A 17,440-nucleotide genomic window follows, 5' to 3' on the forward strand; every position below is an offset into this window, starting at 1 on the left:
ATGGTATGAAGGGAGAGAGTCTTGTGGCTCAAGTAACTTTGGCTTTTGGTCAATGGGGAACTGATTATTTTTCTCAAAAACTTCAGGAAATTGTGACAGAAATAATTGCAATTCATTACAGATTGAATTAAATGCTTATTTTGATACAGTTAAGGGTTCCCAGATAAGTTGCATGATATTATAAACCAGCCAAGGGGAAAGGCATTTCCTTTAAGGAATTATGAAGCCTTCAGAAATAACACAATGACATTAAACCTGCCATGTGTTAGCCTTAAAGATTTGGAGTGAGGATACCTTCCTTGTTCTACTTGTATATTTAGCACCTGCACCCTTTTATGAATCTTATCTGCAAAATCTGTCAGAATTCTACTGTGTAAAGTGTTTTCATCCCATTGTTGCTTTTAAAGTCTGGCTGGCAATTTTTATAAGGTCAAACATGACTTTTCTAAATCACTCAGATCTACTAAACTGCCCAACAAACTTGTGCAAACTCTTAGCTTGTGCTAAGGCATCTGGATTCACTTCTTAGCTCAGCTGCAGTCTTTCTTTTGTGATCTCCATGCCTTATTTCCCCACCTATAAAGGAGAAATTGTTATGCACCTTTCATATCCCATTTTTCTGTCTTAGCTGTTCAGAGGACAAGCCCTTCAGGTCAGACATCATCTTTCCCTGTATATTTCTGTGTGGCCCTGCTCTTAGTTGGAGCCTTCTGGGTTGAAATAAGCAAGTAACAGGCTCTACCAACAGCAGTAGAGAGAGATACCCTGCATTCTGCTCTGTCTGTGGCACCATTTCTCTGCTAAGAAACCTGCCCAAGGATGAACTCACAGAAGATTAAATACCAGTATTTAAGTGTAAACAAAAGTCCTGTAAGAATTTTTGCATGTTGTGATCTTGCTGACTAAATAGTGAGACCTTCATGAATGTTAGAAGGTAATGAAATATGTCCCTTTTTAGACAAAAACATTTGGTTGTATGGTGGCAATGAAATAACACAGAGGAGACCAGTCTTCATCTCAAGTTAGGCAGTTTGCAAAACCTTTTGATGTGCTCACAAGGCAGAGACCACATTTGTAGTGTGACTCTGAAAATCTCCTGCTGATCTGAAAATTAGTATCAGCTTTGATCAGGTTCACACTTATGTCACATGCTCCAGATCTGTGAGAGAGGCAGCATGATTGTCAACTATATGTGGAAAACATATAGATATATAAATTTATATGTTATATAAAACATATAAAAAAATATATGTAGTTGACCATAACAATAGTAAATTTTAGAACCAGCAGAGGCATGGCTAGTCAAAGTTTGAAGTGTGCAGCTATGCCATGCATGGGATAGGGGTGGGCATCATGTCACTGACTATGCTTGTAGCAGATTACAGACTGGCACTCAGAAATGCCAGTAAAATCTGGCTTTAATGGTTGCTTAACATATGAAATGTGGTTTCATGATATCTTCCTTTGAGTTTCTCTTTGAAATTATTTGCAGTTCTAAGTAATTCAGTTATTTGCAGTTCTAAGCAAAAATGGGTTCAAATGATGGAGGGGAATTAAAAGGAAAAAGTATCTTTTCAAATAGGCTTTGAAGCAGTGAAGAGCAAGGACTATTGATTGGATACAGGGTTATGATTTATCCTTAGCAAAAACTAAAACAGAACATCTATCCCTGCCTCTGTTGTGGGCAGAATTTTCTTAGCAGTAAATTGGTATATGGAAAAATAAGATATTAAACTGAAGTAAGAGAGTGGTAGTGGCAGAAAATCTTCTAATGGGGTTTATGTGTTAAAAAAAATGGTGAAATTTTATTGTCACTGTTGTAAATGACTATATTGTATATGGCTGATCTATTTAATACTGGAATTAATACACCAAAAAAGACATATTCATATAACAAATACTCAGTGTTTTCTTTCCCAACTGTTACACTACAGTAATGGAAGACACTCATAATCTCTAGTAAAATATTAATAAATGCATTCCGATCTTTAAACTTAGGTTTGGCACTTCGTCTTTCAGCAATGAAGCTGCTTTACTTAGGAATGCAATCCTAATGTCAGTTTAACATAGTATGGGCATCATGGGATTTAGATGCCCATTATAAACAGAGTTGAAAACCCAGAGCAAAGGTTTACAACATTAATATGCTGCAAAGATACTTGTGATACTGTGAGAACTTAATTTCTCCATTGTCACAAGATACTCGTAAAGTTAATGCTTGTGTCTCGTTAAAGCTTGCCAGGTGCAAGTATTTAAAATAAATGTTTTGTATTTTCCACATCACCTAAAGTGTAAGCAGAAATGTTAAATATTTCTGACCCCATATAAAGGAAGACTGTGCACAGTGCAGCAGACTTTCTTTCCTCTCTGTGCTATTTTTACCTGTTGAGAGTACACTTTGCAAGATTCATGGTGTTTCAAAATGCTCTAGGATGCCAAAATGCTTAAAAATGTTATCTTCATCTTGGCAGGAGGTTCCTTGTGAAGGAGAGATACTACTTTTCTTTATCCTTAAAGTTAGGTCTCTGGTTTACATTCTCCAGGAACTCGTGCATCTCATTCCCTCCCTCTGCCCCAGCTATTCTCATGGCTTCTCAGCCTTTACTCCCTTGGAAAAGGGGAGCTGGCAATGTAGAATCCTCTTTCTGTGCACGTAAACAAGTACAGAGGTGGAACCTATTATTTGTTACATGATTTCTTTTTTCAAGGGTCCAGTGAGCAATAATTTTAACTATCCAGTCAAAGGAGTATATCTATTCAAGGTAATATTCAAATAACATTCAAAACCTATTTGAAGTACTCCTCTGAGTACATATGCACTCGCTATGGCCAGAATTTGATTTTGGTTCATTTTTAGATTTTCTGCCACAGTTCACTGGCCAGTTGGTCTCTCTTTCACCTCTGAAACAGCTGAACTGTGTTTACTGCTTGGAGCTATTATTCACAGCACTAGTATGCAACACAGCAAGTTGGAGACATCCTGTTATATGGCCCCATTTTTGAAATGAACATAGTTTCTTAATATAATGAAAGAAAACAGGTGTTCAGTGGTGGATTTCCATTTTACAGACTTAAAAACCAGCACACACAGAATGGTTATTCATCAACATTTTGGTGGGAAATTGTTCTTGAAGGACCTTTGGTGCGGTACAGCCTCCTATATTTAGTGAGCTTTAGGTCTCTGGGTAGCTGAAGTGTTGAGACAAAGATGTTTATCAATAACATTTGATTTTAGTTTGGATTCTCAACAAAGTAAATCTGAGATTACTCTGTTGGTACTTTTTTTTGGCTATTGCTCCAGTTTAGGAGCTCCTCCGGGCCAAGATGCTCAGCTGTGTTCTGTGCTCTTTTTGCCTGAGGACTGAAGCCCAAAGCCTCCCAGCACTGAATCATAAATTGCCACACCAAGGACTGGATGCCTGAACAGTTCCTTACCTTCTGTGGTGGTAGTGGGAGGAAGGTCTGCTTGTGCTTACTGGCGATTGCTGACACCAGTGCACTTCCATGCTGCCTCACTGGAATGCAGGGCCTTGTAGGAATCCAGGTAAGTAATGCTTCCATTCTGGGATCTCAGACGCATGTGCAGCACTGGTATTTCAGAAGGTCTGATGGAGAGAGAAAAGAGGTTCCTTATAGACATATTATAAAACACAAGTGAAATATCTTTTCTTAAAAAGAAAATATAAAATTATGAAACGAAACCTTAAATCGGTAACAATGCACATCTAGCCTTTATGTCACAAATCATTGCCATTTAAAACAAAATACTAGAAAATAACATGGGCAGTTGAGGAAGCTTTTATTTCTTTATTAACATAGGGCAACCTCATTAAACAGTGCTACAAAACAAGGCATGTCATTCCCAGCCCCCCCAATAGATGCTAGTGTGGCAAACCAGTGAAACTAGAAATTGAATCTTGCCAGCCAAATCAAGGTAATAAACATGTATGCTTCCTTAATTGTGCAACAGAGAGTAATGTATAACCAGGAGAATTGGTTGAAATACAGAAGCGATAAACAAAAAATTTCTCCTAAAATCTAAAATACTGTTGGAAAGCTGCATGAAATTAGCATGTCAACATGTTCTATAGGCTATACTTGACAGATTACAGAAAAATTATTTGCATAATAACCTACCAAATTTCAGTGGATTTGTAGTAGAGAGAAAGCACTTTATCAGTAAGAGAACTGCCCATTCCATTCCAAATAGTTTTGCTCTATTGCCAATGTTTTCATTATTTCTTATGGATTATTTGATCCTCATGTTCTTCTATAGGCTTTCATCTGTTCTTTCTTCCTTGATCTTTTATTCTATCTGTATGTTCCTTTGTTTTATCTTTCACATAATAAAGAGCAGCACATACTGCAAAATAAATTAGAAAAAAAATAGAAAAACTGCAGTCTGAGAAATGGAGACAAGTTCAGATCTTTCAAACTTCAGTAAGAGTAACTGTGATGTTTACATCATCGCAGCCAGTGCGCTTATAGTGGTTGTGAAGTGAAGAAATGTGGGTGATTCTAGCTACCCTGCCTAGAATAACTCCAGGAAGATTACCCTGTGGTTCATTCAATGCACAATAGCTGTATTCACCCAATGAGAGAGAGACCCGAGGACCTTGCACAAAAAGTCACAAAAAAGCAGCAGAAGAATTATGGTTAAAATAAATTTAATTTGCTCAATAATTAAACCCTGAATTTGTACCTCAAATCACAGGCTGATGATTGATATATCTGATCAAAGTTTCTGCACTGTTCTTCATTAACCTTTTCTTGGGTTTCCATTCTTCAGTATCTCTTAATCTGTTTGATCTCTGTTCCTCTGAAATTGGTGAATTTCAGTGGAATTTGCAAGCCAAGCATCTATTTCTGTGTCAGTCTGTAACCAGCACTCTGGCACAAAAATATCCAAAACTGAAACAGAGTTTCAAAAAGCTGGATGATATTATTTTTGTTCTGTTTGAATATTCAACTTTGATATTGTTACAAGAGGCTGCAATTCAACAGCTAATGTATTTGAATCTGTATAATGCATAGCTTGAATCATACTACATCTTTCTGAATGTATCTGTTCTAACTGGAAGAGCAGCACTGACCAAGGCTTCTTACTGTTTGATATGTTTTAGCTATAAGAATGTATCTTTTTTTAAAAATTTTTTATTACTAATGAGGGTTTGGAAATGTAGCATTATAAATAATTTCTTTTCTTTGGTGTCATGATCAATACTTCAATGATCCTCTGATTTTCACTGCGTCTATTACTAAAACAAGAAGCTACATTTTAATGACTTGAGAACTTTCTTTATAAAGGAGCTCACATTTCTACATCTCAATAGGCTGCTATGATTTAGATATGTCCAAGTTGAATCTCCCATAAATATTTTCAGCTTACTTTTCCACAGAGCCACATTTTTCCCTCACTCCTTACCTCAAACTGCCACCAGGGCCAAGGGGAAGTTATTACAGAATAGGTGGTGAACATGGCAGTTATCTCTGAGTTAATTCTGCATTCCTTCTCCCTGCTGGTCTCATTTACATGTGCTGACTTTTCCTCTGCAAAAGTAATCTGAAAAACACGCCGTGCAATTTGATGTCTTTCACATGCTTAAAAGAAGAGTTGAATAAATGGAACGGAAGGATTTGAAAGATCAGTAGCTGTGGTAACTCCAGCAATTGCACTGGAGACAATAACATGTATCACAGATTGAACATTCAACAGGAAGCCAAAATCTGCTTCTGGATTTATTTAATCTTTAGTTTTGTTACAAATGTGGTATACACTAACAACTGGCTAATGTTAGTCATTAAGTGCTTATTTGTTGTGATTAACATGATTAATTTCTCTTAATACCACATGTGCAAGCTCAGTATCACAAAAGCTCTCATCTTTACTTAGTTTCATCACTTTAGTGAAAAAAGAAACCTGTGTTTTTAAAGACAATATAAATTCACATATTTACCTAGCTGCTTTAAATGCCTATCTGCTGTATTTTGCAGAAGAGTATTAGAAAGCACCTAAACAAAATACTCAGAGTGGTATTGTAATGTATTCCTAGAGCATTCAGTTTCTCTGGATGTGCTGATAATCTTTTCAAAGGTAAGATGCACTGCTTTTGTGTACTCAAATCTTTTTTAGAAGAGCAGTTTTTGAAAGAGGTGGGCTATGAATAACTATATGTGCCTGTACCATTGTGTGCAAAATGACAGGCCAATCAGCGAAATAAAAAAGGAAGGTGCTAATTTACAGTGCACATGGGCTAAATCAGCAATTCCAATTATTTTTAAACATGTTTTGTAGCAGAAACCATCTGTAGGCATTTAATCAAGAAGGAAGGTGCCTCTTGGTCCTGCTCAGCAAATACCATGGAAGAGAACAATTGGGAAGTAGCTGATTTCTCTGCTTCTTCAGAGCTGCTTTTTTTTTGCAGGGACCTACCTAAAGCAGTATCTGTATGATGGCCGTGAGAACACCCATTCATCTCTTTGGGTTGATTGCACATCTTCAATCAGTATGTTTTTTCAGAAAAAGTACAAGGACGTGACCTCAATGCTGCAGGACAAACTGTTTTTGCTAATTAGGAGTTCATGTTATTACCTTCCCATGCATAGTTTTTAACCTTTTTGTAATCTCAAATGACCTCAGCTCTGTGATTATTGCATCTGCACACTTAGCTGCAAAAATTCAACATTAAAAAGCCAAGGTCATGTTTTGGTTCAAAAACAAGAAAACATGCAAATCAGTATTTCAGTGACAGCAGTGACAGACCTTTTAGGTTTAATCCTATTCCTGCTATATCCAGAAACCTGCTATTGACTTCAGTAGGAGTTGGCATGAGTGCTTAGCTATGAATAAATACGAAAGGTAGTTGTCAGTGATTTTCAGCATGAAAATGATTTTGTAAACATTGTAAACAGAACTGACAGGTGGCAAATACCCAGTCAGAAAACTCTGCAACTGAAAGCTGCTAATGAAACACTTTTCTTTTACAGACCTAGTTTTCAGACACTTCTCTAAGATCTGTGGAGTTCATGGAAACTTTTAATACTTTTATTTATAATACTTTCAGTACTTTTATAAATAAAACTTGCTGTTCATTATAATTTAAAGCTGATAACACAAAGGGAATATTTAACTATATGCACTGTCATTAGACACTACAATCGGTGTTTTAGATTGCTCCACCATGCTGCGGTATATTTGGGAAGATAATATTTATGCAAACCTGAGTGTCAGTTGCATAAAGAGTTACATCAACTTCAGCAAGAATATGTGCAGGTGCAAATCTCTGCAAGATAAGTGTCTTTCAAGAATTAGGGGAAATTTTTTATAATCTCTGAAAGATGCTTCACAGTTAATCCAGACCATAGTGCTCAAATAAGAAGTTAGTTCATTCTCTAGAAATCTGGAGTTGTTAAACAGTTTGTTGTTTCATTTATTAAAAAAGAGATGCAGCAATGCTGTCTAAGTCATGAATACTAGCTGAAGATTTCACTAATGGCATGGGATAAAAGATTACTAGATTTCATTTTTATCGCTAAATGATTACTATTATTTTTAGTTTATTTCCTCCTTAAAAACATTTTTGATCTATGAAATAAATAAAAATCAGATTTTGCAGACATTTAAAGTTAAAGGTCAAGTGAAGTGCTATGTATTGCTAAATTTGAGAGACTGAGCTGCAAGTAGGTATTTGGAAAGAATCAGTAAGCACAAGAATTAACAATGACTTCATGTTCTAGACCATCAGTGCTTCTCTTTTTGTGGATTCTAATTAAGTTCCATTGGCTGTGGGCAACACTTTGATCTTTACATTTAACTCCTGCTGACTGTCATGACCACTGCATGTCCTCAGGATGAGTTTTAATTCTTGAAAAGAAGACATAAATTTATTTTTCTTAGCTTTTCTCTTAGAAGTTTTGTGAAAGTATTGTACTTTCAGGGACTGTAAATGCAGATTATGCTATATTTAAAAATATATTCCTTTAGAGTGTGAGAATAATTTCCAGATGCTTTGGATTTCTCTCCCTCACTGCAGCAGCTCCTCTCTTCCAATTGCTTCCTCATCTGGGCACCAGGATCACTCGAGGTCTCGTCAGTTAGGTCAGCTCAGTATCAGGATCTCTTAAAAAACCAAACACAAAATGCAAGCCCAAAACTTGAATAATGCATCATGGTTACATGTAGCAGGTTCCTAGTTTGTGTTGAGGTACCTTTCTCTGTGCCTCAGTGAAAGCGGCCGTGAGCGGTGCAGCTGCAGCGCTCCTGCAGCGTAAGGAGGCCGTGGCTCTGGGGGGTATCTCCTCTGGGAGTTGCTCAGCTGGGGCTGCAGCCGTGCCCTGGGCCAGGGGTGAGGGCTGCCATGTCCTCCTGAGCGTGTGACAGAGAGAGCAGAGGATCAGGTGCTGTGAGCCTGCCTGCTGGGCTTGCTGGGGTGTGTTTTCACACAGGTTTTGACTCACAGGAAGAGAATATTTTTCCCACGCTGTCTTCTCAGCATGCCTCCCTGTTATTTGGTCCTAGCATAGGAAAATATTTACCCTACGAAAGTACTTAATGTGATACTTAAAATGGCAAATATGTATTTTATCAGCAACATTTGGGAATCGGTCCTTCCTTTAGCTACATGCCAAAACATGGGTGTAGTAATTAAGGTTCCCCCTGCGCTTTTAATTGAAACCAGAGATGTGGCTGCAATATAACTTTCACATCTGGAGTCTGGGCTTCTCCCAGGGGTATATTTGGATCCAGGGATTTGCTTCAGACCATTGAAGGGAAATGAGTCAGTAACTAAACCAGTATAAGAAATTTAGTGATACTTTAAAAATGAGGGTTTTGCCCTGTCTTCAAGAACATTGATTTCAGTATTTGGTGTTATTACACAAATGCTAATATTATAAAGCAGCAGAAATGTCTCTCTCATGAACTTAAAATATGACATAGTAGTTTGAAGCTGACATATATTCTGTGGAACTTATTTTCAAGATAGAAAAGAAGATAATTTTTCTCAGAAAACAAAGGTAATTATTTTCTTAATCTCCTGGCTTGGTAGCTGTCTAATGTTGCAAATCACAATCTATTCAACTTTGAGCACAGAGGAAGCACTTGATTGTGTTTCTCTGCTTCTTAAAACAATTTATACAGAAAAAAAACGGCAGAAAGGTGAGAAACTTCTGCATTATGTGGGAGAAAGATTTCTTGTGAGCAAGGTCTAGATTTATAGCTTGCCCAAGGTAGTCATATAGTCATATAGGACAGTCACTGGGATGAGTTAAAACACTGAATTTGTATTTACTAAAATGTTTGGACTGTTAAAACAATGATTGATTGGTTTGATTTGTATTTTTTTACCATAGCTGCTTTACTGTCTTTTGCTTTGTTTGGTAATCACTGTAATTCCATTAATTCAGTGAGTTCTGTGGTGTGCTGTGGTATTTCCTTATTTTCAAAAGTACGCTGTGACTTACATAAAAATTTTGACTCTACTTGTATTAGAAATGGCCTTAAACAGAAGGTGGAGAACACTGGAACTGGGCTTGCACAGCACACAATGACATTTTAGTGCTTTGGAGAAAAAGTTGTAAAAGACTCTTCTTAAAGGGCTCCGGGATAAAGACAGATCATAACCAGGATTGACTTGAAAGAAAGGAGGGTGGAAATTTTGGGTGAACAAGCAGAAAAGTTAATGCCTGGCAAAGCATATTCCTTTTGGGAGCTGGAGAGGAATCTGAGATTGCTGATTCTAGTAATTTCTTGGGCATCAGTAAATTATTGTGAAGTCCACTGTTCCATATTATTTCTTATCTGTAGAGAGGATAACAACCTTTTCATCAGTTATTGCCTTTGCTCAGGTAGCAGAAATATGTACTGTGAAAAATCCTAGAATCTTTCAGGAAAGAAAAGTACTACTTTGTAAATTATCTAAAGCCCGTGTCAACACAAGGTGATAATGATTTAGGATGGAGTGGTCACATACATTAAGGGATTTCTAGACCTCAACTCATTTTCCTATGGCTTTGCAATATCCAAACAAATTAATGCTTTGAAGGTGTATGGACATGTTTAAACTAACAATGAAGCAAACAATGAAAGTTTAACTTGTTTGTACAGGATTTAATAAGACTTTATTTAATAATAAATACTTGCTTTGACTTCTTAAAATATAAGCTTATATATTGATGTGGACTTGAGGTGTTTCTCTTTGTATTTTAGAAACCTCCTTAGGAAATGGACCAATCACCAGGGCTTTGATTTTGTTGCTACCCATAGCACTTAAAGTAGAAAAAATAATATGCAGATATTGTACTTCATGTTACTAAGACGAAATTGTAAGATTTAGTTATTTTAGCTGTATTTGTCAGCTGAAATGAGCTGCTACTGACAGGGAGGGTGCTGGCTCCTAACCTGTCTCTCACTAGAAGCTGGTTGTGTTTTGCTGGTGCATAAAAAGGACAGTTCCTGCCCGAATCTCTTCAGAGGGACTAATTGGCAAGGGGCAAAGGGTAATGATTGCTGAACCCAACAGAGATTAGAGCTGAGTGGGAATAGCACACCCCTTTCTTACATAAAGGCAGAAGTTAGCTGCTTCTGTGGAGGCAAAGGCTTCCACACCACTCCTGCAAGTACTGCAATCACTCTTACTAGAGAAAGTTAGATTCAGTCAGTGATATATTTTAACTGCTGCAAAACATTTTTTTTTTAATTTATTGCTCAACATGCAGCAGTTCACCTAACAAAGTGCTATGTAGGATTAAAAAAAAAAAAATCACATACCATCATACCATATTCTGTCTTACTGTGAGTGAAAGACTCTGCTTGTCATAAGAGAAAAGCATTTAATGCTGCTTTTAATTTTTATGCCATGTCCATAAATTAAGATTATAAACTACCTTCAGCTACTGTTGACAAGTGCTATTACTTAATTCTTATAAACGGCTGTGTTAATATTAGGGGTTTTACTGTATGATCAATTCATTGATCTGTTTTGCATGACAGTGTCAAGAAATGTAATAAAGGAAATATTCAGAAGCAGATAGTAAAAATAAACGTACAGGAATGTATTTTGACTGTGAGACAAGTATAGATGTAAACTTAGAATGAAATGTTTGTACAAAGCATTTTGAGCACTCTTAAGTTATTCTGCAGCTATGTCTATATTATGTGAAGTCATCTTCATTTTTCTGAGTGGCACAGTGCCATGTTGTATTCAGTCAGACACTAAATAAATTGGCTGCTTGTCGTTTGATCTCACAGCAGATTATTTAATTTTAATTTTCAATTTGTTTCCCAAGGTAACTACAGCATCAATTAATATGGCAGAGATGGAGAATTCACATTAGACACTGCTGCTCCTCTGGGATGAGCTCTCTCAAACCATGTTTGGAGAGGAATTAAAACCAGAAACTTTTTTCATGTTTCTTTTTTTTTTTTTTCGTTATGGTCAGAAAATGTCTAAAGACGTGGTAAACAATGGGAGGGCTGGTGTACCTCATTCCTGAAACATATCTGCCGATGTTTGACTTAACCTGTGATGTGTGGTATCATCTTTCTCATAGCTTTTTAAGTCCATTAGACTTAATTACTTCTGTAATCTCTACACTGAGGATTCATTGTCTTTCTCCTGTCAGACCTTTAACACCACTGTCTAATTACCATATGAGTGAGACAGATTTTCATGTAATACAATAGACATTTTTTCTGAACGTTATTTAAATTAACTACAAGACGCACTTAGGATACCAGATGCAAATTTGATGTTTTAATAAAAGAAGACCTAGTCCATGCATAGAAAAGTTTCTCAGTATTTGAATCCTCTGATGTGTTATGGAATTAGGTTTTCTACTTTGTTTATTTAGATATGATTTGGGTGTTCTGTCATTGCAGAGATTAGGAAGAGTTTTGAATTGACCACTGCTTGAAAATTGTTATACCTTTTAAATTTATACTGGTTTTGAACTGGCATCTCTGTTATCAAAGAGCCATACAGTTTGTTTCTGGGAAAACAAGAACTTCAGGATGCTTAGAAAATGGCTCTTCGGAAAACCTTTAGGAACTGTGTCTTCATTATTTGGACTTTGAAGATCTGATATATTGGTTTTGTACAACAGGATTATTGCTAGAAACATCATAGATATCCACGTTCTTGCAAATCAATGATGATGTGTTCATAAATAGCAACTGGCAGGAGCCCAAGATCATATTCAGATCAAGGGCGAAGATTCCAGCCCCTATCAGGGCAGGAAGAGGGTGAACGTAGGTGTCCTGCAGCACAAGAGGGTTACATCACAAAAAGTAGCTGCAGACACAGTATCTGCATGTTCAGCAGCTTTATCAGCTCAGGGATCTTCACATTAGTGCCCATTTTGCCCCTGAAAATGTCTTGTCCCATGGCCATCTTCTGGGACCTCTTCCCACTTGGCAGCTTCTGGAGACCTTTCAGGTGTAAAACAATGGCATCACTTCCTTTATAGAACTAATTCTACCTGCCTGGATATTTTTCCTATCACAGTAAATATGATTTAGTTAAAATACAATATGCTAACATGGAACTGAACCCCAAATACTTCCATTTTCTAAAATCGGAGAAATAATTTAACCAGCAAAAAAACCCCAAACAACCAAAGAAACTGAAAACTCATCAAAACCATTGGTAATTGATGAAGGTCATTCACTTCCTTTGTTTTTAGGTTAGTGCAAATGCAGTAAATATTTGTTGCTATGTAATTTAGCCATTAATTCACTCTTACATTCCTCACTGAGAAACTTTTTCTTAAGTCTGTTTAAATAGCAGCATATACATTTGCAGTGTTGCATTCTCTGGGAGATGTTTAAAATGTTTAATTCTACATTTTTCTATAGAAATGTATTTCAGAGGCTTTTTTTCCTTTTAAAGTGCTGATATACTTAAGAAATTTTAATAGTTACTTTATAAATTTAAAATTTATCTTGAAATTTAAGGCTAAAATTCAGCAAAGGATATGAGTATATATGTAAGATCCATAGAGCATAATTTTTTTTAGCTTTGGCAATTGTGCATGTATATATATGTTTAACTTCAGTACACACATCAGTCCAACTACGTAAAATATGGTTATTTTCTGCTTTTCTTTCTTAGTGTAGTAATATTGGGAATGTAATGGCTTCTGAATAAAAAATATCTGTCTGTCTATCTCTCCACGTATATAATAATATTTACAGTGTAAAGTCTTATGTATATTTATGTATTTGGAGTATGGTTCTTGCTTTAAATTTTTTAATTTTTTCACTGCCTTTTTTGCTACCCAGTGTTATTCAGCAGTAAAAAATTAAGCATTGCCGATGTCCATACAGCAGAAACAAATGAGTTTCTGTGTAAAAACTGAAATCAGAAATATAAAATGTTACACAAACATTCTTCAGCCACTTGTTCTTAGCAATGTGTTTATTGATTCTTAAAACAAGACGTTAATTTTGATAGATGTCCCCTAGAACCTGGCCTGACACCATCAGTATTACAGCATACTTTAAAAGTGCCTTTTCTGCCAAATATTTTTTCAGCAGCAGGTCCAATCAAAGTAGCTCCTGCCTATTTCTCCTTTTATCCCTGCTATTTGTGCTGCGTCTGCAGCACTCCTCTGCTGCGCCATTCACTCCAGCTGTTTCAAAAGCAGCAGCTGATAACCTGTATCAGGGAATTAGTTATTTTTAACCCTGATACAGTTGCTGTGTGACCCCAAATGCCCTTAGAGTGTCTCAGGGGCAGAAACAAATGGTGTAGTGCACAGGCTTATTAAAGCCCTAGTGCCTTTGAGAGAAGTAGTTGTTTTATCTCCAGAGAGAAAAATGTAATACTTAGCTGCTTCCAGATTCACCAAAAGCTCTTGAGGATTATTTTTAAAGAGTATTATATGGGGATGAGAGAATCTGATTCAGTGAGATACAGTCAGTAGAAAATGAAAGAGCCTTTTTCAGACTAACTGAAATAAATCATCATCACTAAACCGTGTCCCTAAGTGCCACATCTACACATCTTTTAAATGCCTCCAAGGATGATGATTCTACCTCTTCCCTGGGCAGCCTGTTCCAATTTTTGAGCACCCTTTCTTTGAAGAAATGTTTCTTAATATCCAGTCTAAACCTCCCTTGTTAAAACTGAAGGCTGGTTCTTCTCATTTTGACACTTGTTACCTGAGAGAAGACTGATCCTCACCTTGTTACAGCTTCCTTTTAGAAGCACTAAGGTCTTTGCTGAGCTCCCTTCTCTTCAGGATAAACACACCCAGCTTCCCCAGCCGATCCTCATAAGACTTGTAACCCAGACCCTTCCCCAGCTTTCTTGTCCTTCTCTGGACATGCTCCAGCACCTCAATGTCCTTCTTGTATTGAGTGGCCCAGAACTGGATGCAGGGTTCAAGGTGTGATCTCACCAGTGCTGAGTACAGAGGGACAGTCACTGCCCTGGTCCTGCTGGTGACATCATTGCTGATTCAAGCCAGCATGCTTGAATCATGCTTGGTCTTCTTGGCCACCTGGGCACTGCTGGCTTATGTTCAGCTGCTGTTGACCAGCACCTCCAGCACCTGGTCCTTTTCTGCTGGGCACTTTTCCAGTCACTCTCCCTCAGCCTGTAGCACTGCATGGGGCTGTTTTGATCCAAGGGCAGGAAGAACCACTTGATCTTGTTGAACCTCATATTATTGGCCTCAGTGCATGGATCCATCCTGTCCAGATCCCTCTGCAGCAGATCAGCATTCCCACCAAGCTTTATACAGCCTGCAGACTGAGTGAGGGTACACTCAATCTCCATGTCAAGGTCATTCATCAAGATGTTAACCAGGTCTGGCCCCAGTACTGAGCCTTGGGGAATCCCACTAGTGACCAGTGACTGGCTGCCAGCTGGATGTTACTCCATTTACCAACACTCTGTGGGCTTGGTCATCCAGCCAGTTCTTTGCTTCGCAAAGGGTATGCTTGTGAAAGCCATGAGCAGCCAGTTTCTCCAGAATGTTGTGGGAAATGGTGTCAAAGGCTTTATTTGAGTCTGGGTAGACTTTCTCCTTTATCCACTGAGCAGGCCACCTTGTCATAGAAGGAGACCAGACTTTTCAGGCAGGATCTGCCTTTCCTAAACCCATGCTGGCTGTGCCTGATCCCTTGGTTGTCCTGCATGTGTTGTGTGATGGCACTCAAGATGATCTACTCCAGGACCTTCCCTGGCTGACTGAGCCTGACTGAAGTCAGGCTGTCAGGTCATATCTTTTCAAGGGAACTTTAAAGTTCCCTTTATACCCTTGGGTGGATCCCATCTAGCCCCATGGACCTGTGTATATGTTAAGTTGTGTAGCTGGTCACTGACCATCTCCTGGTTTATAGGAGCATCATTCTGCTCTCTGTCTTTGTCTTCCAGCACAGGCTCTTGGTATCCTGAGGGCAACTGTTCCCACTATTAAAGACTGAGGCAAATAAGGCACCAAGTACCTCAGCCTTTTCCTCGTCCTTTGCCACTATGTTTCCTCCTGCATCCGGTAAAGGATGGGGATTCTCCTTAGCCCTCCTTTTGTTGCTGATGTATTTGTAAAAACATTTTTGTGTTTTATGGCAGTAATCAGATTAAGTTCTAGCTGGGCTTTGGCCCTGTAACAAATGGAACCATTATAAAAATTTAAAATGCGGCTTTTTTTTAATGTGTTGTTTAGAAAATACCACCTTCAAAAGTGTAAAATCCCTTAGTGTTTCCAAGCAACTGCAGTTGTGTGGTCAAATTCCCAAGATGTGAGTTGTCACCAGTCAGTTGTTTTTACAAGAGACTCTAACCTTTGGTCATGGATGGTTTACTGTTTAAGAAGTACACACACTAACTTAAGTCATATGTTTCCCTATTACATGAAAGATATCTTGGACATCAAGTAAGTTTAGATTTAAGTATTCGTAACTAATCTCTTCATTGTGCCATATGACATAGCTTTTAATAGCTACTTACGAAGAATCAAAAAGGTATCCTCATTGGAATTCCACTTCTTCAGAAACCTCATCTATCAACGTGACCAAATATGTGTTGGGTAAGGGACAGTGTGCCCAACTCATACAAAACTTAACCATGCATGCAACCTGAAGCGTTGAAGTCGGTAGATATTACATGCTTAAAATGGGATGAGAGCTATGACCTCAAAAAGACATTATTTTCATGTATTTAAGATAGAACTGGTGCATCACAGGAATTTAAAAGAGAAAATAAATGTTTGTAATTCTTTTTTCCTTTCTTGTTTTGTAGGGGCACAATTTTTTCCTGTGGTGATTTATAGCTACCAATAACCTTCCACAGTGGTTGCCTTATCAACTTATTATTTTGACATCTGCTCTTGTTAGTAAACAGAAGTGAACTAACGCAGAGCTAAGTACTCCTAATCTCAAGAGAGAGGCGTCGTACAGTATGTTCTGTACAAAACTGAAAGACTTGAAGATCACAGGAGAATGTCCTTTCTCCTTACTGACTCAAGGTCACATTACAGAGGAACATGACAAGGACTGCACAGAAAACAGCTCTAGAGCAGCTTTGCCCATCTGCAAAGAAGTCCATGAAAAAGATGGTCAAGGAAACCTTCCACAACGGAAAACGAGCAGAAGTAGAGTGTACCTGCACACACTGACTGAAAGCATCTGCAAACTAATCTTTCCTGAGGTAAATAGATACTAAATAAAACTTTTTAGCATGTAACTATAAATGTTAAAAAGAGTATTCTATGCCTGCATTTAGAATGTTGCTTTGACTTAAAAGTTTGTGTTCTTACACAGTTCTCCGTAGATTAAATCCACTTCCATTCCTTCTGGATGTAATTTTGCCACAATCTGTGTTGCACACATCATCCCTTCCACTGTATTTCCCTTATTTTTGCCTTGTATTTGCAACCTTCCACTGATCTTTTTAATTGTTCATTTTAAATCCATCTATTTTTGTACCCTTTTTTTACATAGAGATATAGTAATAGAAATTCTGCCTTGTTGCCTAATTATGTAAATTATGTGGTCATCTCATCAGTTCACCTAACTGAATCCAAACTGCTAAGTGCATTAGTCATTATCACAAAAAAATTAAAATAGATGTTTCCATCTGCTGTGATACTAACCTCCTGTCATACTATTTTTAAAACTATTACTGTTCATGTTTACCACAAAGATATTATTATGTCTCTGCTCAACTTCACTGAAAACAGGTCTAGTGCAGGCTTGCTTGAGTGGAGATGAATACCATCATGTTCTGTAAAAAGAACATGAAAAATACAGCTCCGTAACATCCAATTCTTGGCCTTGTCTCAAATTCAGTGGGAAGTCTGAAGGATCTGACTGACATTTCGGGACTACAAATAGCAAATGGACAATTCTGTACACTCATTTAATTACAATCCCATTACTTGGACATTCAGTGTACCTTACTTAATGTGCTGGAGTTTTGTTAAATTTGTTTGCAGA

At 37.5% G+C, this 17,440-nt stretch overlaps 1 protein-coding gene across 6 annotated transcripts in view; it reads left to right on the plus strand.

The window, feature by feature from the left end:
- The window catches only part of GUCY1A1 (guanylate cyclase 1 soluble subunit alpha 1), a 35,117-nt gene that overhangs the window by 5,879 nt on the left and 11,798 nt on the right, over nt 1-17,440 (plus strand). For 2 of the 6 annotated variants that reach the window (XM_058839152.1, XM_058839153.1), the window contains exons 2-3: nt 3,360-3,544; nt 16,245-16,652. In XM_058839152.1, the coding sequence (XP_058695135.1) occupies nt 16,404-16,652 (249 nt within the window). In that variant the 5' untranslated portion in view covers nt 3,360-3,544; nt 16,245-16,403. Of the gene's footprint in view, nt 1-3,301; nt 3,545-16,244; nt 16,653-17,440 lie in introns of all 6 variants that reach the window. The other 4 variants (XM_058839151.1, XM_058839149.1, XM_058839150.1 and 1 more) reach the window with 2 other exon arrangements.

The sequence above is a fragment of the Poecile atricapillus genome, chromosome 4, assembly GCF_030490865.1.
Source record: "Poecile atricapillus isolate bPoeAtr1 chromosome 4, bPoeAtr1.hap1, whole genome shotgun sequence".
Classification (NCBI taxonomy): Eukaryota; Metazoa; Chordata; class Aves; order Passeriformes; family Paridae; genus Poecile; species Poecile atricapillus.